Source organism: Choloepus didactylus, chromosome 4, assembly GCF_015220235.1.
Source record: "Choloepus didactylus isolate mChoDid1 chromosome 4, mChoDid1.pri, whole genome shotgun sequence".
NCBI classification, from domain to species: Eukaryota; Metazoa; Chordata; class Mammalia; order Pilosa; family Megalonychidae; genus Choloepus; species Choloepus didactylus.
In genome coordinates, this window is record NC_051310.1 from 107,989,191 (window position 1) to 108,013,610 (window position 24,420).

General features: G+C 37.0%; 1 protein-coding gene across 5 annotated transcripts in view; it reads left to right on the forward strand.

The window, feature by feature from the left end:
- The window catches only part of UACA (uveal autoantigen with coiled-coil domains and ankyrin repeats), a 154,293-nt gene that overhangs the window by 73,697 nt on the left and 56,176 nt on the right, over positions 1–24,420 (forward strand). For all 5 annotated transcript variants that reach the window (XM_037833538.1, XM_037833536.1, XM_037833535.1 and 2 more), the window contains exons 4-9: positions 1,034–1,098; positions 1,888–1,945; positions 16,389–16,459; positions 16,563–16,669; positions 20,559–20,740; positions 21,946–21,983. In XM_037833538.1, the coding sequence (XP_037689466.1) occupies positions 1,034–1,098; positions 1,888–1,945; positions 16,389–16,459; positions 16,563–16,669; positions 20,559–20,740; positions 21,946–21,983 (521 nt within the window). The remainder of the gene's footprint in view (positions 1–1,033; positions 1,099–1,887; positions 1,946–16,388; positions 16,460–16,562; positions 16,670–20,558; positions 20,741–21,945; positions 21,984–24,420) is intronic.

Here is a 24,420-nt window from a genome sequence, read left to right on the forward strand (position 1 = left end):
GATCACATCTGACTTGTTTGTAGTCGGAAGATGTTTGGGTATAGTTGAATATGTTGTATCTGTTCCTGTTCAAAGACCTGGGCTCCTTCTTTTAGTTCTAGAACCTGGTTAGTCAGCTGCACAGAGGGAAAGTAATCCGCTTAATCCAAACTCACATAAGATTGAGTGAGAGTTGAAAAGTCAACATATCCGGGATGCACAGAACATAAATTACTTCTTTTCTAGAAGAAAGTTCTACTTTGACATCAAATTATGTTTTAAGAACTTCTTGAGGTTAAAGGGAAATTAAGAGCATTAAAGATTGGAAGCTGGAATAGCTGAGTGAAACACTTATATTCTTTACCATCCAAGAGGGATACAGTACAAAGAAATACAATTAGTAGAAATAATGTTTAGAAGTAGAATGTTCTCTGCAAGTTTACTTTTTCCAGTATTCAGAGTTAACCCTCAGATTATTGGTAACTTTTCTTTTTCTTCTTGGGCTTTTTCTTTTAAAATTACATGTTTAATACACATTTTTGAACAGGTTGTCTGATTTTCAGAGGCAAAAATCTTTAATGAATGTGAATTTTAGCTGAAGCATAAAAATTAGAGGATAGCCTTTCTTTGACCTAAACTTCTTATTTTTCTCTATTTTCAATGTCCACACAGCCTATTTGGAACTGGTATGTGAAATCTAGGTATTTCTTTCTTCCCTACCTCCTTCTCCCTTGTCTTTTTTTCTCCCTCCTTCTCCCTTCCCTAAGCCAATATTTAGTTACCTGCTATTTCACAGGCACTTCTTTAGGTACTGGAGATATAATGTGTATAATACAAATGTCAGGATGTGTAATTTTCTTTCCACCTTCCTTGTTTTCATGTGTATAATATCTATTATTAAAAAAATCAAAGTAGGTGAACCACCCTAGAAACTAAAACAATGCTTATAAATTAAGCATTTTATCAACTAATTTTGGGGAAAAAAATCATATTTCTATGGAAAATTCATGTCATGAAGAAAACAGTCTTTCAAATGTATTTTAATCTTTTTTAGGGAGAAATGCTCTTCACCTAGCTGCAAAATATGGACATGCATTGTGCCTACAAAAACTTCTACAGGTAGTAAAACTGGTTGATACTTTGGATTTACTTATTTATTTTTTTACTGTAAATAATATGTTTTTAATGTGTTTTGGAATTTTCAATCATAGAAAATGATAGACTAACTTTGACCATTAGCCTACATAATATTTTTTCCATCATTTATGAAGGAATGTGCACAATAAAAAGAAAAACTCTGGGGGAAGTGGATTGCATAACTTAGTGTATTAAAAATAAATAACAAAGACTTGATCTTCCTGTTGACATTAACTGGAGACTGGAATTTTCTTTAGTAGGAGACATAAGATAAAGTCATAAATGCAAGATCTATGTTTTTCTATATAAACATGGATAACTCATACTACATAATATTAAAATCATTAGTTAAACTTTTAATCAGGCAATCACAAAATTCTATGAACTAGTCAGCTAAGTTAAGATTTTTGTCCAAGAATCCAGTCAAATATTTCCTTAAGCATTTTTACTACTAACTTTTATAGCAAAACTCATTTATTTTTTTGATTTAGTAGTTTACAATTTTACTCCAGCTGTAAAAAAAACCAGTAGCCTATTTTCTACATCCCATGCTATTATAACTTACAGTGTGTTTTCCTGTTTGGTGAAAAACTGTTAAACTTACATATAATGTTATTTTTTATGTCAAAATATTTAGTTGATTATCTAATAGTCTTTAGTTTCTTTGATAAATAGAATATTTAAAATTAAAGAATAGCTCTTCATTTGACTCTGGATATTTAATTTTAAACCAAAACTCCCCCAGATTACTAAGTTTCTTTGTTTTAATAGTACAATTGTCCTACTGAACATGGAGACCTACAAGGAAGGACTGCACTTCATGATGCAGGTAAGCAAAGGTTTCACTTGAACACAAATATTTGTTAAAATGTCTAGGCATTTAAATTAATTTCAAAGTTGTTACTCATAGAGAAATAAAGAATATTAAGCAATTATTTACTCAATTTGAGATTTATTAGATTGTGCATCTTAAAAACATTCAGTCAGCTGATATTTACAGGCCAGTTACCTCAGATGAAGTAACTAAAGACTCAAAATGCCTTAACTGTTGAAAGAGCTGAAGGAGAATTTGGACTTTGGTTGGAGATATGAACAAAGAGGATCTAGTTGGGACTGAGGTAAATAGGGCCCAGGGCTGGAGAATGATACTGACTGGGTTTTAGAGCTGTGGCTTATGTGTGAGATCAGGAGAGGAGATGTTTGTCTGGTGTGGGATCTGTGTTTTCTGTAGCACACTGGATAATTTGACTTGTGTGGTCGGTTTGTTTGAACACCATGGTTGCAGGGAGTGGTGAATGGGAAGTGCGATTTGGTGAGTTTGTGCAGGCTGGGGTGGGGTCCTGATGCATCCCAGAGTGATATGGGCAGAGAGCATAAGTGTATTTGCAGGGCCCCCCGAGGAGCTGGGGAGAAATGCGGAGGTGTTGGACTTTCCCACCTGGGCTGTTGCTGATTTTCCCGCAAACATTGGGGACTGCCAGTTTGGTGGGCCGAGCCCTCAATCTGGGGGCTTTCCCCTGTGGGGGAGCGGCTAAGCCCATTTGTGGTTGTGCCTGGGAGTCCCCCCCAGAGGGCCTCTTTGTTGCTCAGATGTGGCCCGCTTTCTCTCTGGGCCCACTTGGCAGGTGGACTCACTGCCATCCTCACTGCATGGGGTGTGACTCCCGGGGTGTGAATCTCCCTGGCAACGTGGGAAGTGACTCCTGGGGATGAGCCTGGCCCCGGCACTGTGAGATTGAGGGGAACCTCTTGACCAAGGTGGGGAGGAGAGATGAGGCAGGGTGTTCTTGTGCGCTATATAGGTGTTACCTTTTGGTCTTTGGTGTGTTGGAGTGGCTGGAGGGAAGTGCCTGAAGCTGTGAAACTGCGACCCAGTGACCTTGATCCTTGAAGATGATTGTGTAACTATGTAGATTGCATAATGTGACTGTGTGACTGGAGATCTTGTGGCTCCTACTCCCTTTGTCCAGTGTATGGACAGTTGGGTGGAGAAGTGGAGACAGAAATTGGATGAAGAATAGGGTGGTGTGGAGAGGATGGAAGGATTTGGGTGTTCTTTTTTGCTTTTATTTTTTATTTTGGAGTAAGGAAGGGGTTTGGAGATTGATTCTGGTGATGAGCACACAACTGTATGGTGGTGCTGTGAATAGTTGATTGTATACTGTGGATGACTGTGGGGTGTGTGAATGTATCTCAATTAAATTGTATTAAAAAAGTAAATGAACAATGGGGGCAGGAAGGGAATGCAATGTTTTGGATGTTCTTTTTTATTTTAATTTTAATTTTATTTTTTGGAGTAATGAAGGTGTTCAAAGTTTGATTGTGGTGATGAAAGCACAACTATATGATGATACTGTGAACAACTGATTGTAAACGTTGAATGATTGTATGTTATGTGATTATATCTCAATAAAATTGCATTAAAATTTTAATGCCTTAGTTTTCCTTTAGTTTTTTTCTTTTTGCATTTTATATGCTTTTATGATAGTTAAATTTCTCAGACAACACTCTTCTTTCCTTTATTTTTGTGTAGAATGGTATCATTTGCAAAGTAGTTTTCACAGTGACCTCTGGAAGTGAATACAGGTTTTATTATCCCTGCGTTTAAAAGTGACTTAACTTGACTGACTGAAATCTTAGTATTTGTTCAGTAGGTGTATCAGTTAGGATGAAAGACAAGTTGCAGTAACAAAAAGTTCCAATATTAGCTGCTTATAAAAAAGTTGTTGAATGTTCTAGGTTGGCAGGTCGCTTGTGGTCACTCATAAACTGAATTATTTCCATCTTGTTGCTTTTCTTTCCTCTGGGTGTCTTCCTCAACTGTCTGGTTGAAGTGGGGCTCCAGTCATGTTCATTTTCCAGCTTGCAGGAAAGGAAAAGACAGCATGGAAGAGCCCATACTCAAAGTCTCAAGGACCAGATTTGGAAGTGGTAGATAGCCTACTCACATTCCATTGACAAGAGTAAAGTCAATTGGCTATTCTATCTGCAGCAAGGTTCAGAAATGTAGTCTCTAGGCTACCACTCTATAGAAGAGTGAACCAGATTTTGGTTACAAATTGTATTCTCTGCCATAATCCAACCTTCTGGCCTTTTAAATGTTCCCATGGCCCCTACTTTGCACACACAGAACACTTCACCCCCTCTTCAAGGGAGAGGATCCATAGTCTAATACAGTTACTACATTTGTCCGGGATGTGCAGTTTTTTCTCTCAGGTTCTTTTGTGGCTCCTCATGGTCCAGCAATCTATTAACTCACAGAGAAGACATCTGCACCTCACAATATATAGTAATGAGCAAGACTAGTCTTAGCAAAACTTGCAAAGACTCCTTTCCAAATCCTTGGAGTAAATTTCTTGATCAGTTCACCTGGATGCCACACTGATTTCTGTTTTCTGGGAGAAATCTCCTATCAGTTGTCCTCTGTTGTCCCTAGCTATGCCATCTGGGAGGTTCTTACTTGTCCATTATCCTCCAAGGCCACAGATAACATGGGTATTGGAGAGTGGCCTCTGTGGAGGCTGATTATGGGCTAGAGCAATCAAGAGTTTTAGCAGACTGGGCTTTTAGGGTTTGGGGCAGTGCAGTCCCCTCAAACCTTTGTAAGTTTGTGGTCTGTTTGTTGCCCACCACTTCCAGCATATCGGTAATCGTCACAAAAGTTCTTTTCTGGACATCTAGTTCTTAACCCTGGTTATTTCTTGTCTTTATTTCTAGACGCATAATTCTTTACCTAATTTTTTTTAAAAGCAATTTTATTGAGATATATTCACGCATCATACAGTCCATCCAAAGTGTAAAATCAGTGACTTGCAGTATAACCACAGAATTGTGTATTCATCACAACAAAAAGTTTTAGAACATTTTCATTACCCCCCAAAGAAAAAACCCATAACCCTTATAGCCCCTTATTATAGACACAGCATTGTTGTGGTACCTTTGTTACAACCTATGAAAGAATATTAAAATAATACTGTTAACTTTAGTCCATGGTTTGTATTAACTATGTTTTTTTCTCATATACCACCTTATTGTTAATACCTTGTAATAGTAATGTACATTTGTTCTAGCTCATGAAAGAAACTTCTTATATGTGTACTATTAATCACAGTCATCATTCACAACAGTGTTCACTGTTAATAAAATCCCATGTTTTTTCCTCTAGGTTTCCTTCTACTGACATATATGACCCTAAACTTCCCCTTTCAATCACAATCACATGCATAATTCAGCGCTGTTAATTACACTCACAATAATGTGCTACCATCACCTCTGTCTATCTCCAAACATTTGCAATCAATGTAATTAAAAATTCTGCACAAATTAAGCATCAGCAACATGTTCTCTACCGTCATTCTATCTCCTAGTAACCTATATTCTCGATTTTAACTTTATGAGTTTGTTTATTATAATTAGATCATATTAGTGAGATCTTACAATATTTGTCTTTTTGTGTCTCGCTTATTTCACTCAACATAATGTCTTCAGGGTTAATCCATGCTGTCACATGCATCAGCACTTCATTCCTTCCAGCTGAATAATATTTTATTGTATATATATACCACATTTTGTTTGTCCATTCATCAACTAATGGACACTTGGGCTACTTTCATCTCTTGGCAATTGTGAAGAATGCCGCTGTGAACACTGGTGTGCAAATGTCTCTTTGCGTCTGTGCCAGTTTGAATATATTGTGTCCCCCAAACGCCATTATCTTTGATGTAATCTTGTGTGGGCAGACGTTATCAGTGTTGATTAGATTGTAATTCTTTGAGTGTTTCTTTGGAATGTGCCCCACCCAGCTGTGGTTGATGACTCTGATTGGATAATTTCCATGGAGGTGTTGCTCCACCCATTCAGGGTGGGTCTAAGTTGATCAGTGGAGCCATATAAATAAGCTGACATAACAGAAGGAACTCAGTGCAGCTGTGAGTAACATTTTGAAGAGGAGCTACAGCAAAGAAGGGCATTTTGAAGAAAGCACAGGAGCTGCAGATGAGAGACAGTTTGAAGACAGCTGTTGAAAGCCGGCTCTTGCTCTGGATAAGCTAAGAGAGGACAAATAACCCAAGTGCAACTAAAAGTGACATTTTTGAGGAACTGCAGCCTAGAGAGGAACGTCCTGGGAGAAAGCCATTTTGAAACCAGAACTTTGGAGTAGATGCCAGCCACGTGCCTTCCCAGCTAACAGAGGTTTTCTGGACACCATTGGCCATCCTCCAGTGAAGGTACCCGATTGCTGATGTGTTTCCTTGGACACTTTATGGCCTTAAGAGCGTAACTGTGTAACCAAATAAACCCCCTTTTATAAAAGCCAATCCATTTCTGGTGTTTTGCATTCCAGCAGCATTAGCAAACTAGAACAGTGTCCCAATTTCAATTCTTCTGAGTATATACCTGGTAGTGCGATTGGCGGTTCATGTGGTAATTCTATACTTAGCTTCCTGAGGAACTGCCAAACTGTCTTCCATAGTGGCTGCATTCCTACCAGCACTGATGAGTTTTTCCTTTTACTGTCTGTCTTGACTCTACCCTTACCTGGGTCAGTGCTGGCAACTGAAAATGCCTGAAGCTTTCTCTAATGAGCTACTTAGAATGAGAGAAAAAAATGAAAGAAAGAAGTCCTCTTTTCAGAGCCAGTCCACAGATCTGCAGTTCACCAGGCAAGAGCCAGAGTTGGTACCCAGTTCTGTGTGCCCCTTTTCTTGGGACACAGACCTTTTGCAATATTCTGAGCTCAGCGGACTCCAAAAGCCTCCGTTTTTATTTGTGTATATTTTTTTCATCAGCCCTGCCTCCTCTTTGCCAGGATAAACCTCAGGGTTCCTTTCTTGCTTGCTCTGGGTTTATCTGTGTTCATAGCATGTATTCAGTAGTCCAAATTTGTTAAGTAAAACCACAGTTGGAGCTTGGTTGAGCTACATTTCCTTGCTCATTGCAGGGACTGCTTTTTCCCACAGTGAAGTTTTCCAACTCAGCCTGCCATGCCATTGGGGAAGGGGCACCAGCAGTTTGGGGAGCTTTACTTACAATTCTATGCTGTGATCTCATCTGTTCCGCTGATAGCAGGCTGGTGATGTGTGTTCAGTCATGGATGTCCCCCCATCAGTTGTTCCAGACTATCTTCTAATTATTCCTGGCTATTTATTAGTTGCTCTAGGGGACTAACTAAATTCCACACCTCCCTTTGCCTCTATCTTGCCCCGCCTCCCCTTTTCACTTTCTTGACAAAATACTTTGAAGCACAAAAATATTTAATTTTGAGTCAGTCCCATTCATCTATTTTTTTCTTTCATTGCTTGTGCTTTAGGTATAAAGTCTAAGAAATCATTGTCTACCACAAGACCATGAAGATGCGTCCTTACATTTTATTCTAGGATCTTTATGTTTCTAGTTCTTGTATTTAGGTCTTTGGTCCATTTTGAGTTAATTTTTCCATAAGGTACAAAAGAGATAGGGATCCTCTTTCATTCTTTTGTATATGGATATCCAGTTCTTCCAGCAACATTTTTGTAAGAGACTGCTCTGTCTCAGTTGAGTGGGCTTGACAGCCTTGTCATAAATCAACTTACCACAGTTGTGAGGGTTTATTTCTGAACTCTCAATTTTCTTCTGTTGTTCAATATATCTGTCTTTATTCCAGTATCATCCTTTTTTGACAATGGTACCTCTGTAATATGCTTTGAAGTCAGGAAGGGTGAGTCTTAGGATTTCTTTCTTCTTTTTCAATATGTTTTTGGCTATTTGGGCTGCTTTACCCTTTCAAATAAATTGATAATTGGCTTTTCCATTTCTGCAAAGTAGTCTACTGGAATTTTGATTGGGATTGCATTGAATCTGTAAATCAATTTGGATAGAATTGATAACTTAATGATATTTAGTCTTCCAATTCATGAACACGGAATATCCTTCCATTTATTTAGGTCTTCTTTGATTTCTTTTAGCAATGTTCTGTAATGTTCTGCGTACAGGTCCCTTACATCCTTGGTTAAATTTATTCCTTAATATTTGATTCTTTTAGTTGCTATTGTAAATGAAATTTTTTCTTAATTTCTTCTTCTGATTGTTTGATTGATTGATACTAGTGTATAGAAGCTGTTGATTTTGCCTGTTGATCTTGTATCCTGCCACTCTGCTTAACTCATTTACTAGCTTTAGTAGCTTTGTTATAGATCTTTAAGGACTTTCTATATGTAGGATCATGTCATCTGCAAATACTGAAAGTTTTACTTCTTTCTTTCCAATTTGGATGGCTTTCATTTATTTTTCTTGCCTAACTATTCTGGCTTGAACTTCAAGCACAATGTTGAATAACAGTGGTGACAGTGGACATCTTTGTCCTGTTCCAGATCTTAGAGGGAAAGCTTTCAGTCTTTTGCCATTGAGTACGATGTTAGCTGTGGGTTTTTCATGTATGTCCTTTATCATGTTGAGGAAGTTTTATTTTTTTATTTTTATTCCTATTTTTTGAAGTGTTTTTAATTAAGAAAGGATGCTGGACTTTGTCAAATATCTTTTCTGCATCAACTTAGATGATCATGTTGGGTTTCCTCTTTGTTTTGTTAATGCAGTTTATTACATTTATTGATTTTCTTAGGTTGAACCACCCCTGCATACCTGGAATCAAACCCGCTAGATTACTATGTATAATTATTTTAATTGTGGTTGGATCTGATTTCCAAGTATTTTGTTAAGAGTTTTGCATCTATATTCACTAGAAATATTAGTCTGTAATTTTTTTTTCTTATAGTATCCTTTTTCTGGCTTTGGTATTGGGGTGATGTTAGCCTCATAGAATGAGTTGGGTTGTGTTCCCCTTCTTCAATTTCTTGGAAGAGTTTGAGCAGGATTGATACTAAGTATTCTTGGAATGATTGATAGAATTCACCTTTGAAGTCATCTGGTCCTGGGCTTTTCTTTGATGGCAGATTTTTTTATGACTGATTCAATCTCTTTGCCTTAATTGGTCTCTTGATGTCTTCTAGTTCTTCTAGGGTCAGTAGGTTGTTTGTGTGCTTCTAGGAATTTGTCTGTTTCATCTAAGTTGTCTGATTTGTTGTCATATACTTTTTTATTGTATCCTCTTATGACCCTTTTTTATTTCTGTGGGGTTAGTAATAATGTCCTCCTCTCATTTCTGATTTTATTTATTTGCATCTTCTCTCTTTTTTTCTTTGTCTGTCTAGCTAAGGTTTGTCAATTTTATTGATCTTCTCAAAGAACCAACTTTTGGTTTTGTTGATTCTCTCTGTTGTTTTCTTTAATTCTCCATTTTATTTATTTCTGCTCTACTCTTTTTTGTTTCTTTCCTCTGCTTGCTTTGGTATTAGTTTGCTGTTGTTTTTCTAGTTTCTCCAGGTGTGCATTTAGGTTTTCGATTTTAGCTCTTTTTTCTTTTTAAAAATGTAAGCTTTTTAGGGCTATAAATTTCCCTCTCAGCACTGTCTTCACTGCATTGCATAAGTTTTGATGTGTTGTGTTTTCACTTTTATTTGTCTCAAAATATTTACTGATTTCTCTTGATCCACTGATTGTTTAACTTCCATATATTTGTGAATTTTATGGTTCTCCAACTGTTACTGATTTCTAGCTTCACTCCATAATGATTAGATGGGTTTTTTTTTTTTTTTTAAATAATTTCAGTCTTTTAAAATTTAATGATATTAGTGTATAGGCAGTATTTAAGCCATTTTATCCTTTGGATTTTACATGTTGTATCTTAGTTTTGTCTCTCTTTTTACCCTTTTAGTTACCCTTACTGATAATCTTCATTTCTGCACTCTTTCAAGCATCTCTCCTGTGTTTACCATTCAGCCCTCAGAACTCCCTTTAGTATTTCTGTTAGGGCAGGTCTCTTGTTGACAAACTCTCTGTTTCTGTTTGTCTGTGAATATTTTAAACTCCTCCTCATTTTTTTAAATTTGGTTTTATTGAGATATATTCACATACCATACAGTCATCCATGGTGTACAATCAACTGTTCACAGTACCATCATATAGTTGTGTGTTCATCACCCCAATCTATTTTTGAACATTTTCCTTATACCATAAAGCATCAGAATAAGAATAAAAAATAAAAATAAAAAAGAACACCCAAATCACCTCCCCCATCCTACCCTATTTTTCATTTAGTTTTTGTCCCCCTTTTTCTACTCATCCATCCATACACTGGATAAAGGGAGTATGATCCACAAGGTTTTCACAATCACACTGTCACCCCTTGTATCCCCCTTATTTATTTATTTATTTATTTATTTATTTATTTTTTTTTTTGAAGAGGAAAAGATGGTTTTTATTATACTGGTGGAAAGCAGGGGATACTTTCCCAAATCTGCCTCCCCAGAAGTGAATCCCCAATTCGTTTTTTTTTTTTTATTTATTTTTTATTTTTTTATTTTTTATTTTATTTTGAAATAAATTCAAAGTTATAGGAACATTTGCAAAAACAATGCTAACCCCATACAAAGAATTCCATCATACCCTGACCCCCCCTCCCCCGATAGCTCAATCCACCAACCTTAACATGCTGTCACATCGCTATTTCTTTCCCTCCCTCCCTATCTATCATCCATCATCTATTGCTCTGTCTTCTGAACATATGAGAGCTAGCTGCACACATCCTTGAACATATGCTATAATTCACGTATAGACTTCCCATGAACAAGAACATTGTTTTAGGCAATCCCATTAAGCGCAGCTAAGAAGTATAACAGGTTCAACAATGATACAAAGCTTACATTCTATATTTCCTTTACCTTATGTCTCAACTGTGTCCCTTTGAGCCACCTGTCCTCTATCCTCTAATTCCATCCAAGTTCATCCTTGGCATTCAATCATCTATTTAGACTGTCTTTTTTTCTTTTAGTTGTGGGAACATATATACAGCCTAAATCTTCCCATTCCACCCCCTCCCTAGCCTTCCATTAGTGGGATTAATCACCTTTAGAATGTTGTAATGCTCTTTCCCACCATCCTTTACTAGAAATTTCCCTTCACCTCAAACAGCAACTCCACCCTCATTTCTTAACTCCCCATTGCTCCTTCCCCCATTTCTCTTAACCCGAACTCTGCAATTCATCTCTATGATTATATTCTCTGATAGTTTCTTTGTGTTTGCTGTGGGGGTTAAAATTAACCTCTTAAATCCATATCAATCTTGCTTTTCTTTGATACCACCTCCACTTCAATAGGACACATAAACTATGTTCCTATACTCCTCCATTTCCCTACCTTTATATAGTTGTCTAAAATTACATATTTTACATTGAGTTCAAAACCACTGATTTGTCATTAGGGTTTGTGTAATTTATATCATGTAGGAAGTAAATAGTGGAGTTACAGTTCAAAAATTATTGATTTCTATTTGTATTCCATTGTGGTTGGAGAATGTGCTTTGAGTATATTCAATCTTTTTTTTTTTTTTTTTTTTTTAAATTTCTTGAGGCTTGCTTTATGTCCCAGCTTATGGTCCCTTCTGGAGAAAGATCCGTGATCACTAGAGAAAAATGAGTGTCCTGGTGCTTTGGGATGTAAGGTACTATATATTTCTGTTAAAATTCTGTATATCTCTTTCTTCTTTCTGTTGTTTCTCTGTTGTTTCTTTCTGTTTCTTTCTGTTGTTTCTTTCTGTTTCTTTCTGTTGTTTCTTTTGTTTCTGTTGTTTCTTTCTGTTTCTTTCTGTTGTTTCTCTGTTGTTTCGCAGCCCTCCCAGGAGCGAGCTGCTAGCCACGGGGATTCTTTCGGCTTCTGGCTCTCCGCTCCGTTCCCCCGGCCCCAGGGATATCTGCAGCGGGCTATCTTCCAGGCCAGTCACCGAGAGGTCGGCCCAGCCCTCTCTTGCTGTGTTTTACTGCGTTTCCCACGATCGCACCTGCAGCCGATCGCACCTGCAGCCACTCCTGGCTTTTCCCCTTTTTTCTTTTTTTTTTTAATTAAAAGAGCCTGTTGGTCTCCAGAAGCCAAACCCTGGCTTCCCTGGATCGCCGTGCGGCTGCGGGGCTTCCAGCCAGCTTACTCACTCGTTTCAGAATGCAGACTCTCAGTTTCACTAAGTATACAGCCTCTGGGAACTAGCAGATCTCGTCCAACTGGCACATCGCTGTAACCGGTATTCTGGGTCACTCTCTGGTCCTTATCTAGTGTTTTCCATGGAGGTGTTCCTTAGCCCTGTCTCACCTAGCCGCCATCTTGGTTCCCAATTCCCCCCTTATTTTTGAAGGATGGTTTTGCCTGATAAAGAATTTTTGACTGGCAGGCTTTCTCTTTCAGTATCTTAAATATACCATACCACTGCCTTCTCACGTCTATGGTTTCTGATGAGATATTGGCACTTAGCCTTATTTCATTCCCCTTATATGTGATAAATTGCTTTTCTCTTGCTGCTTTCAGGATTTTTTCCTTATCTTTGGCATTTGATATTCTGATTAGTATATTTCTCAGAATAGGTCTATTAGGATTTATTCTATTTGAAGTACATTGTGCTTCTTGAACATGTATATTTATATCCTTCATAAGAGTTGGAAAATTTTGAGCCATTAGACTTCCTAAAATATTCTTTCTGCCTCTTTTCCCTTCTCCTTCTGGTACACTGATTATGCGTATGTTTGCATGCTTCGTGCTGTCGCTCAAATCCCTGAGACTGCTCAATTTTTCTTATTCTCTTCTCTTTCTATTCTTCTGTCTAAGATTTCAAGTGTCCTGTCTTCTAGCTTGCTGATTCTTTCTTCTGCCTGTTCTAATCTACTGTTGTATGCCTCTCATGTATTTTTACTCTCTTCTATTGTGTATTTCATTCCCATCATTTGTTACATTTCTTTTTATATTTTCAAATTCTTCTGTCTTACAGAGTGTCTTCTTAATATCCTTTATCTCTTTAACCATATTTTTCTTCATGTCCTTGAATTGATTCAGTAGATTTGTTTGAACATCTTGAATACTTTGTTCCAAATTTTGTGTGTCCACTTAAATTTTAATTTGCTCCTTTGAGCCACATCTTCCTGGTTCTTAGTATGGTTTATAATTTTTTGCTGGTGTTGAGGCATCTGTTTTGTTTTTATTTTTTGGGGGGGGGGATGAGTTTATTCTGAAGTTCAGTTTCTCTCTCTTGCCCAGGGTTTTCTTGTTTATTGGCTTTGTGCTAAGTCATTTCTTTGACACTTGGTTCACCTTATCATAGACGTTTAGAATAGCTTGTGTTTAACCGTTCAATTAGCTCTTATTTATTTGATTCTTGCCCTGGATATATGGCATAATTTTTGAGATTGTACTGTTTGGGCATTTGTTTTACCCAAAGGAGAAAGCTTCCTTTCCCCTGTTCCTTCCTGGGAATGTTGATCTGTTTTGTTTGTTTTTTTTATTTGCCTCTACAACTTTTTTTTAATATTCCTTGTTGCTGTTTTCTGGAGGACAAATTCTGGGAGGAGAGTCATCCTAGAAAGGACTTTCCCAGGTCAGTATTTCTAGTCAAATCATGGCCAGGGACTCATGAAAGGGGTGTAGATTGGTTCCAGAGTGCCCTGGGGCAGAGACCTGGAAGGATGCCAAACTTCTCTTTGATGGCTCCCTGCATCTGTGCTTTCCTGTTCTTCAGTGAACTGTTACCCGCAACCCTAAGGTGGTGCTATGCCTTTAAGTCTCAGTGGACCCCACCCCTGCTAGCAGCTTTTGTCTGGAGTGGGTTGAAACTATAGCACAGAGCCTGGACCCAGGGATCTGCATTTGGTAATCAATAGGTGCAAAAGGTGCTGGGTTGTACTCCCCACCCTTTTCTTGGGGAAGAGATGCCCTTCAGCAAATTTTTCACTTCATCTCTAAGAAGGCCGTGTGACTTTAAATCCTCCCTGCTTGCATCCCTATTGTGGGTGGGTTTGAAACAGAGGCTGCTGGCAGCTTTTGTCCCGGGCACATCAAAACCGTAGCTGCCCTCAGAGCCGGGACCCAGCATTCCAAATTCACCAATTAGAAGCTGTAATCAGTGCTCAGCTGTTCCCCACCCCACCCCCCATTCTTGGGGAAGAGACTTTTATTTCTGGTCAGGTACTGGATCCCTAGGTGACCTGCCACAAGAGTTGAGGATGGGCATTGGCTTTTGCATCATGGAGCATTTTACTTACAGCTCTTCCCTGCAGGTTATCAGTTTCTTCCTTTTTCTCTTCCCTAGATGGTGTATGGTGTTCTGATTTCCAGAACCCCTGAATAGTCGTTACAGACAGTTCCTGGCAGTTTACTAGCTGGCTTAGGGGGTGAACTGAGTCTTATAGTTCCCTACTCTGCTGTCTTGCCGAGAAAAAAAAAACCTCTCTTCCTAATTTTAATGGCTGCTACTTCAAAGCCATTTGAAATATTAGTTTTGGATGGGAATATAATATCTACAATCTGATCTTTTCCCCAGGACTAGATTTTTTTCCCCATTTTTACTTCTCAGGAGGTCTTTGAGAAATATTTTATCTCCTGCTATCTGGTATTGTGAAATAGTGGTCTTTTCTATCATGGTGAGAGTTCCCAAATATCTGGACAGTCTGTTCTCGTCCATCTCTGTTCACAAACTGGCTGATTCTTGTTTGCGCTCATCTCTTTCTTGTAATACTTTGCTAAAAGCACTAGGCAGCTGCCAATATGCACTAATATTTTGGCTCTTTTCTGTTGCTTCCCCTGTAAAGGATCTGTTATCACACGGTGTACCTTCCAAGTTATCATAGATTATAACTTTATCAAATGTTTTGTGACAGAAGAATCACCAGATTTCTAGCCTGAAATATGTTTATTCACCACCTACCAGCCAGCCACTAAACTAGAGCCATGTATTTTATACATTTGTTAACAAATTCCTAATAGCAGTTTTTGCCTTAATATTAAGGCTAGACTGCTGTTAACAAAGAGATCCTTAAATAACATTGGCTAAAGACTGTACAGTTTATTTCTTTCATGTTAACAGCCTGATATTCAGATTGGCTGGTGCCTCTGTCCCTTATGGTTATTCAGGGAACCAGATTTCTTCTATTTTGTTTCTCTACTATCCTCTAGGGTGTTGTCTTCATTTTTAAGGCTGAAGCTGGTAGCAGGCACATCTGTGTCCCTGATTATAGGAAGGAAAAAAGATGATGGAGGAATGCATAACCAGTTTTTTAAGGCCCAGATTCTGAAGTAGCTCATGTCATTCTTGTCGTATTCCGTTGGCAAAATCAATCTCACATGGCTCCATCTGCATACTGCAAGGGAAATTGGGAAATGTGGTCTCTGTAAAATATAGCAGGTGAGCTGCCATGTGCCCAGCCGTAAAATTATTACCATGGAGGAAAGGGTGATCAGAGTTTGGTGAAGAGCTGGCACTCTGCTCTTTTTGTATTGACTTTATGTGTTCAGTGTAACTGTGGAATGGATTATGTTTTATATTTGTTTCTTTCTCACTTATAATTGGACTTGAATGGTTGTTAATTTTATAATTCCTGAATTGATGAATTCAGGTTCAGCTCATCTTTTTATTATATATTTTACATAAAAGACTTTTGCTTGATTAAAGTCACTAGAAACAAAAACTTATTTGATTTTCTTATGTGTGTTTGGTTTTGTTTTGTTTCTCTTGCATTTCACACACACACACACACACACACACACACGTTGAATTTGCCGATACTTTTTTTTTGCCAGTAGTTATAAACTCATAAGGCTTTAAAAAAAAAATTTCAAAGGGATTATGAACAATCCTATTTTAGGAATTTAAGAATAATTTTCTCCTAATACAAATATGAACTACTAGTATTGGCCAGAGAAGAAGCATAGTGTGATTTTATAAGATAATTTTTAGCAAAATGATCCTCCTTTGCATCATTAAGGACAGACATTGCAATCTCTGCTTTTAAAAAGAAATATGAATTGTTTGGGTCACACTTTATTCACTGTGGTGGTTCTATAAAAAATGAATATGATTCTTTAAGAAAAGTACTGAACTAACACTTCAAAGATCAAGTCAATTGTTATGCTTAAAAATATTCTGTAAATGGAAGATTCAAGTTTGATTTTTTTTTACTCGATGTTTATCCTTAGTATAGTAGTGTATTGTTTTCTTCGAGGGTGACAGTATTCCTTGGTCCAAATAAATTTTTCAAAATTTATAGAATATTCTTGTCTAACCCATTTTCAATTAGAAAATTGATGCTTTTAGATTGAGCTGAGAGTGAAGGATGTTGAACATATGCCACATAAGGAGCTAGCAAAACTCCGTGTGTCTTACCACCAGATGTTCACCATTCATCATTTTTCTTTGCTCCTAAAAGCTATGGCAGACTGTCCTTCTAGCATACAGCTGCTTTGTGACCATGGAGCCTCTGTGAATGCCAAAGATGTAGTAAGTTGATTTATGTTTATTCTCATTCCAGTTCATTTATTCTGACTTCTGTGTTTTGGGAGATAGGTTGTCTTAATGCTGTTTTATTTCTTTTGTTCCTTAGGATGGGCGGACCCCACTTGTTCTGGCTACTCAGATGTGTAGGCCAACGATATGTCAACTGCTGATAGACAGAGGAGCAGATATTAATTCCAGAGACAAACAAAACAGGTAATTCTTTTATAATAGCTCCCCAGATACCAACTAGATGTGCAGTGAAGATGAAACTGTGCTCTTGTGGCTTGGTCTTTCCTTCCCTTCCATGGCTTGCTCTTCCTTGGAACTAGCATCTGCTTCTCACTTTTCTTTGGCATCTGCTAAAAAAAAGATGAAGGGGGAAATAGGGGAAGATGATAGGGCAAATGCTGAATAAACACAATGATTAGAGTCTATGTTCAGATCAAAGAACTGAGGGAAAAAGAATTATGTCCCAGTTAGTTACGCTTTTAAAAAAATCCTTAATTAAGTGGTAGCAAATAAGATATAAAGGGGAATTTAAAAAAATCGCATCTATAGTCTACTCTCCAGTAGTAGGTCTTTTGAGAGTGAAGTGATTCTTCAGTGTCCTGTAGCTTGAAAGGTTTCAGTACACATTTGCTCAAACTGACTTTGTACATCACAATATAGCTTCCTTCTCCCAAACTGAGCCCATTTCTGTACCTCTAGATTCCCTTAGTTTATTTTTGCTTCTGTATTTGATGTTATTTGAATGGCATGTACTAATGATTTCTAACTATAATTCTTCCTTTCCCCTTCTCTGGGTCTAGTGTACCATAGTGCTATCTATGTTATAATTCTACTGTTTATAGCCATGAAATTTTTGACTATAAAGTGTCTGAAATATATCCCCTCCATTAAGCATTACAATTAAAGCATTACAATAATTTATAAGTAAAATTTCTGTGATTTTGTAGATAATTATTATTAAAATTGTTGGTTTCTTGTGGCCTAATTTTATTCTTCTAAATACTTATCCTGTTATTTGTAGTTCATTGCAAATAAATATAACAAAGTATCTTTAGATGTCTCATTGTTTTTACTGTTCAGACTTTTCAAAGGAGGATATTCTTAAGCCATTAAATCATTAATCTGATTATTAAGAAAGTGGCTTTTTGTATTACTTTGTTTTTGCAGATACCACAATCTCGTTCCAAGCATGACAAAGATAATTTGCTTTTAAAAATAAATTTTAGGATCATGAAAGGATGATCTGGTTGATCCACATATAATGCATTATATTTTTCTAGATCTTATATTTTCAAAACACTTCTTCCTGTATGTTTTCATTGGAACGTCACAGACAGTGAGGTAGGGCAATCTATATTATTTAGATAGCAGATACTTTAAAAAATGAATTATAAGCTTAGTGACCTTCCACATTCAAGGCTCTCTCTCTCTTTTTTTTTTTTTTTTTTTTTTGCCTGTCTTTTCTATAACGTTTTGTTCCTCAATAACAAAAACAGTTAATGGCTGTTGTGTGTAGAATTTTATACTAGCAACTACTTGGGGGATGGGGACATAAGAGAAAAAGAACATACATAGGCAAAGTAAAAGCAAGAATCAGTTTTTTTGTGAAATCAAATATTCACAATTGAAGACATAATTAGCTATAGGGTAAGTCACTTCATTTCATTAGATGTTAGTTTCCTTAGCAGAAGTAGGGGATTGGATAAAATTATTTCTAGGTTTCTTCTAAATTTCCATGACTATTTAATTCTATTTTGTTGTATTATTACTGTTTGCTGATACACTGTTAAATGTTTAAGTGCTAATGATTTCAGTCACTAGAATAAAGCAACGGTCCATGTTAGCATAGGGTTAATTGAGGAAGGCTTATTTGAGGGGCAAGTTTTAAAACAAATTGTAAGATGTTAAAGTCTTCAGTTAGGAGAAAGAAACAAGACTCTCTAAAGTAGGCAAATCAGGAGCAGGGATCTGATTCTTGTTTTGGAGTAGAAGGGGCTTGTTGGGAAGTTTGCATGATGTAATTCAGCTCATGAAGGGCCTTTGGTAGTTTGGGTTTATTGTCACAGGTTTTGAGCAAAGAACTCATGTGTTGAAAAATGTAGATGCTCTTTTTGGTGATTATTTGTAGCACATTAAAGGACTGGAATCAAGGAGATTGTGATGGTTAGGTTCAAGTTTGTCATTTTGGCCAGGTGATGGTGCCCAGTTGTCTGGTTAAGCAAGCACTGGCCTATGTGTTGCTGTGAGGACATTTCCTGAACTTAAATCATCAGTACATTGATTGCATCTGTGTCTAATTACATCTGCAGTCGGCCAAGGGGAGTGTCTTCCACAGTGAGAGAAGTTTAATCTAATCAGTTGAAGGTTTCTTCTAAATTTCCATGACTATTTAATTCTATTTTGTTGTATTAGTTGAATTCTATTTTGTTGTATTAGTTGAATTTTGTTGTATTAGTTGAATTTTGTTGTATTTTGTTGTATCAGTTGAAGGCTTTTAAGGGAGGTTTGGGGGGTTGATAGCTTCAGCAGTCAGAAGACAGAACTTTCGCCAGCCAGCCTTTCCTGGGGAATTCATCAAAGACCTTCATTGGAGTGCCAGCTTGAAGTTGCCCTACAGAATTTGGACTCGTGCATCCCCTCAGTTGCGTGAGACACTTTTTAAAAATGTCATACTATTTATAGATAATCTCCTGTTGGTTTTGTTTCCCTAGAGAACCCTGACTAATACAGCTTTGGTTCTTGAGAAACAATCTTTTTTTTGCACTTGGTTTTCTACTCTGATTAGATTCAAAGGCACTAATGACTCTATTTCCAGTAATCAAGATGACACTAACCACCCATGGCATGAGTTGGCAACAGAGATACACAAAATATCTCCATTTGATTCTGCTAATCATAAGCTTATATAAGACAAGGTTCTGGGTGAGTGTTTTTGACACCTTAACAGACTTTTGTGGAGTTAAAAGATACAGTGATGTTGGCTGGTTGTTCCTAGATATGCTGGATACAATTATAAAAGAAAGGGATGAGCTGAAGGCTTCAAATTTGCAGATTAAAAGCCATGTGAAAGATGTAAAATTTCTGTGTGTGCCCTGAAAGAAAATCTTATTTCCTTTGGCTGCAGACTTGAGATCTCTGAAAACCAGACTGAGTCTCATTGTGTGAGTAGCTGATTTGCAATGTAAACTAAATTCTCAGCCTTGTGGGGTGTCTGCTGTTAAAGTAGAGGCATTGATCGGAAAGGAATGGGATCCTGAAAATTAGGATGGGGACATATACGTTGATAATGATGGCAGTGGGGACATTAAAACCTTAGACTCTGCTGAGTCTTTGCTAGATAAACTTATATAAGCTGAATTAGTCAAGGTTCTCTAGGAAAACAGAACCAACAGGAGAGATCTGTAAATAGTATGACGTTTTATAAAAGTGTCTCATGCAACTGTGGGAATGCACGAGTCCAAATTCCTTAGGGGAGGCTGCATTCTGGCACTCTGATGTAGGTCTTTGATGAATTCCCAAGGAGAGAGGCAGGCTGGCTGAAGTACAGGCGAAAGTTCTATCTTCTGACTGCTGAAGCTATCAAAGCCCCCCCCCCCCCAAAAAAAAGCCTTCAACTGATTAAACTTCTCTCACTGTGGAAGACACTCCCCTTGGCTGACTGCAGATGTAACTAGCCAAGATGCAATCAACATACTGATGGCTTAAGTCCATAGAATGTCCTCACAGCAACAGATAGGCCAGTGCTTGCTTAACCAGACAACTGGACACCATCACCTGGCCAAGTTGACACATGAACCTAACTGTCACAGAGATAGTAGAGTTTTTATCAGTGAAGTTTGTTAGTAGAGGTAATAAAAAGTACACAAGGTGATATATGATTTTTGCTTGGCAAACTAAGACAAAAATAAAATGTTTTATAAATGCAATGAAGTTAAATATAAGATAAAAATATAGCGTAAAATCTATTTGTATGAAGTATGAATTTCTAAAGTAGTATCTGTTTTTTTAAGAACAAGTCCTCTGGCTGAATATTTCTTAAATATTTTCTTGGATCTTTCTTGAGGTCTTTTATTCTTCTGTTTTCCCTTTGTAGAACTGCTCTTATGCTAGGTTGTGAGTATGGTTGCAAAGATGCTGTAGAAGTCTTAATTAAAAATGGTGCTGATGTAAGCTTGCTGGATGTTCTTGGTCATGATTGTTCCTACTATGCAAGAATTGGTGACAATCTGGACATTCTGAACCTACTAAAGACTGCATCGGAAAATATCAACAAAGGTACCCCTTTTCTTTAACTAGAAGTCCAGGTTAATAAAAAGCAGTTTTTAAAGACTTAGGTGGTGTAACTACATATTGTAAGACACAAAACGTTCCTCACTGATAAACAATGTTGGTTCATCTTCCTCTATCCCATGGATTTGCTTGTTGATTTTAGTCTTTTGTTTTGAGACAGTGTGTGTTGCATATATTATCTGGTTTATCCAGCCAACCCTAATACACTGTGCAGTAATTTAAGAACTGAGGAGGGAGAACCAAATCAAATATTTTAATAATAGTTGTTTTGATGGGGAGGAGTGAAGTTCTTACCTCTTAAACTTACAGAGGTTTAAAGGAAGAATCATTGTTTAAGTATGTATGTAAACTATTCAACAATCAATATTTACCAAATGCCTGTGCCAAGTTTTTTTTCTGTGTTTATTAAAGAGAAAGTGGAAAATACCAAAAAGCACAATGAATAAAAAAAGTCACTTATCCTACCACCAAGGAGGGCCTATTAACATTTTGATGAATACCCTTCCAATCTTTTCCCTATGCATGAAATTCAGATCACCCATAGTACTGGTTTGTAGCTTAGTTTTCCACTTAATATATTTAAAGGTTTTTTCCCCCTCATTAATAGATATTTTTTCTACAGTATGATTTTTATTGATCCATGAAATTGCGTTTATTTAAATTGCATTTAATTAAGCAGTTTTCTATTGGTGGCATTTGTTTACAGTTTTTCACATTTATAAATAGCAATGTAGTGAAGGTTTTAATACATAAATATTTTCACATTTTTATTACTCCTTTCAGATCAATTCCTAGAAAATTGAATCACTGGGTTATAGGGTATGCATATTTATTTAAGCTTTTGCTATATGTTTCCCAGTTGCCTTCCTATTATGAGGTGCTTTAAATTCCCCACTTTTTACCTGCCTCCCCTCCCTAACATTGAATATTACCTACTTGCATATTATTATATCCAAAAAAACTTTGCCAATTTGATAGGCAAAAGTGATATTTCTCAGTTGTTTTAAGCTTAATTTTTGGAAATAAAACTTCTGTGAAGTAATAAGCTTTAGGGGAAACTTTAAAATATATTTCTTTAAGGTTAACTTTCAATTGTGGAATTACAGGTTGGATGTACATCTATACCCAATTTAATCTACTGTTTCACTAATCCTCTTTCTCCTCTCTTTCTCTTTTTTTAAATCTTCAAGGGAGAGAATTTTGGAAGAAAGGACCACCTTTGCAACAGGTAGGTCTTAATTTTATTTAAAAAAAAATGGTATTTATTGAATAAGTAAAGTTTTTACTAAAACTGGTTATTGAGCATGCATAATTGTTTAGAGTTTAAATGCTTGCTGGTCTCCCCTCAATTTGTCATGCTCATGTAGAACCTAGCTATTGAAGTCATGAGACCCTATTAAGATTTACTGTGACTCAACTTGAGACAATGAATCTTGAATAAAACGAATGTATCCAACGGGAAACAAATAGCCTCCTGATTGCTAGCCTTTAACAGTGAATCCTTTCAAGTATGAGATGTGGCACCTTATTGAAATTCTTAATGATGAAGTTCAGCCTGTCAGATCATAAACAGCTTTCCCATTCTGCCTTAATAACAAAGTCAAATTTTTACTGTTAATGGGAAGTTATTTCAGTGCAGTGTGAAACAAAACAATTCAAAACTGACTATGCATTGTGATTTCAGTACCACTGTTACCATTTTGATTTTTCAATCTTTTTTTTTTTCTGTGCATGTATTTAATCAAGGATTTTACTTAAAAAATAACAGTACATGAAATAATTCATACCTGCTATTGAATACCTTTTGTGCTAATTTTATTATCAAATCACTGTTTAACCCTAGTTTTATGTCCCAGTTTGAGTAAATATCCTATCATTTTCCTCTAATCTCTTCCAAATTAAGTGGGGTTGGTTTCACAGCATTCTCACTAGCTTGCTCAAAAACTAGTGTAGGCAGCTTTCCTCTTTTGCTGGGTGTTCCCTTCCAGGCTTTCATCTTTTCTCTAGTCAGAGGAACCTGAGCCCTTCCAAATCCTGGAGAGAAAATAATCAGGTACATTCTGAGCAATTCTGATCATCATTATGCATCTTTTTTTTTTTTTTTTTTTACCTCACCTGAACCTGAAAGCTAAATTAAAGCATGTTTTCCTTTTAATCCATCAGAATTAAATAATACATTCATGCATGTGTCATGTCTGTTGACACTTTTCTTTTGCATCTGGATCAACTGTTCCAACATTTCCCCCCATTCTTCAGATAACCTAAATGGGGGGTAGAGTGAAATAAAATATATACTGTTATATAAGTACCAGCCATCTAACATGGAATTGGAGAAAAATGCATTCTAAAATATATGGATATTTAAAAGAAATAATTAGTGAATATTAATATGGGAAAGGCACTGTGCTTAGTGTTCTAGGGGTTGTGTAAATGATTGTGAGGAGTTAATATTCTACCCTGAATAGTAAGACCCATAGCTTCTAACTTGTTTGCATTATGTATTGAATACATTTATTGAGTGTCTGATGTATTTAGGGTTTCTTCTTGTTTTAAGAATCCTATAGTGTAGTTAGGAAAATAAGACGTTCAGTTTTGTTCAACAGATAACTGTTGAACACCCGTAATATGCCAATTGCTGTTCTAACTGCTGGGGATATCATAGTGTACAAAACAAAGTCCCTGCCTCCCTTCAAATTTCTATCCTTGTAGGAGAAATGAACAATACAAGTGCACATTATTATCATAACAGATGCTATATTAAAAAAAGCAAAATGGAATTAGGAATGAAAAGGCCTCTCTCTGAGGAAGTAACGTTTGAGAGGTCTAGAGAAGTGAGGAGGAAGCCCCGGGGCTCCTGGGAGAAGTGCTGAGCCCCTGATGAGGGAGCATGGTTGATACATCCATGGGGCAGGCAGTAGAAGGCCTGTGTGACAGGAGTGGAGTGTGCACAGTGGAGGGCAGCAGGAGAGGAGACCTGCCAGGTGGCCAGGGGCCAAACTATGAAGGGCCTTTTGTGGCAAGGAGTTTGGAAGTCCATCCAGCGGAAGCGGAGCACATAAAGCAAGTTGTGAACACCGGTGCAGTGGTGCAGATTGTCGCTGCTGCTGGAGTCAGAGGTGCAGGAGAGGTGGTTTAGTGTGCGAAGGCTTTGTCAAGAAGGGGCGTCTTCAAAGGATTGGGTTGATTTAGGAAGTCTGAGTGGGGTGGGTAGGGATCCTGAAAGGAAGGCTGGAAATTATAGTGGTGAGCTGTGAGAAGACTGGCCAGATTATGATTGAAGAATGGTCCTTTGGCAGAAGGGATGAGGCTAGTTTGGACCAAACTGTGGTGCAGAATATCTTTTCAATGGGACTTTGACCTAATTCCAAATCCAAATTCATTAGAATGATATTTTAAAAACTTCTTTAAACAGAATCCAAGCAGGTTTGTAAAGAGGGACATTTAAAAAAATTCCCACATACACTTAGTAGGACCAAACATGACAAAATTATTTTGGAGAATTAAAGCATTAGCTTTTTTTTTCTTTTTAATTCTCAAAAAGAAAGAGCTTTCCAAATTAGTTGTACAGATATAAGTCAGTTTGGGTTTAAAAAAAGGTGGGTGTTTGTTCTCTTGTTTAATAATTCTGTTGTATTTTTTTTTAAAGCAACTCTCTAGCTGGACTA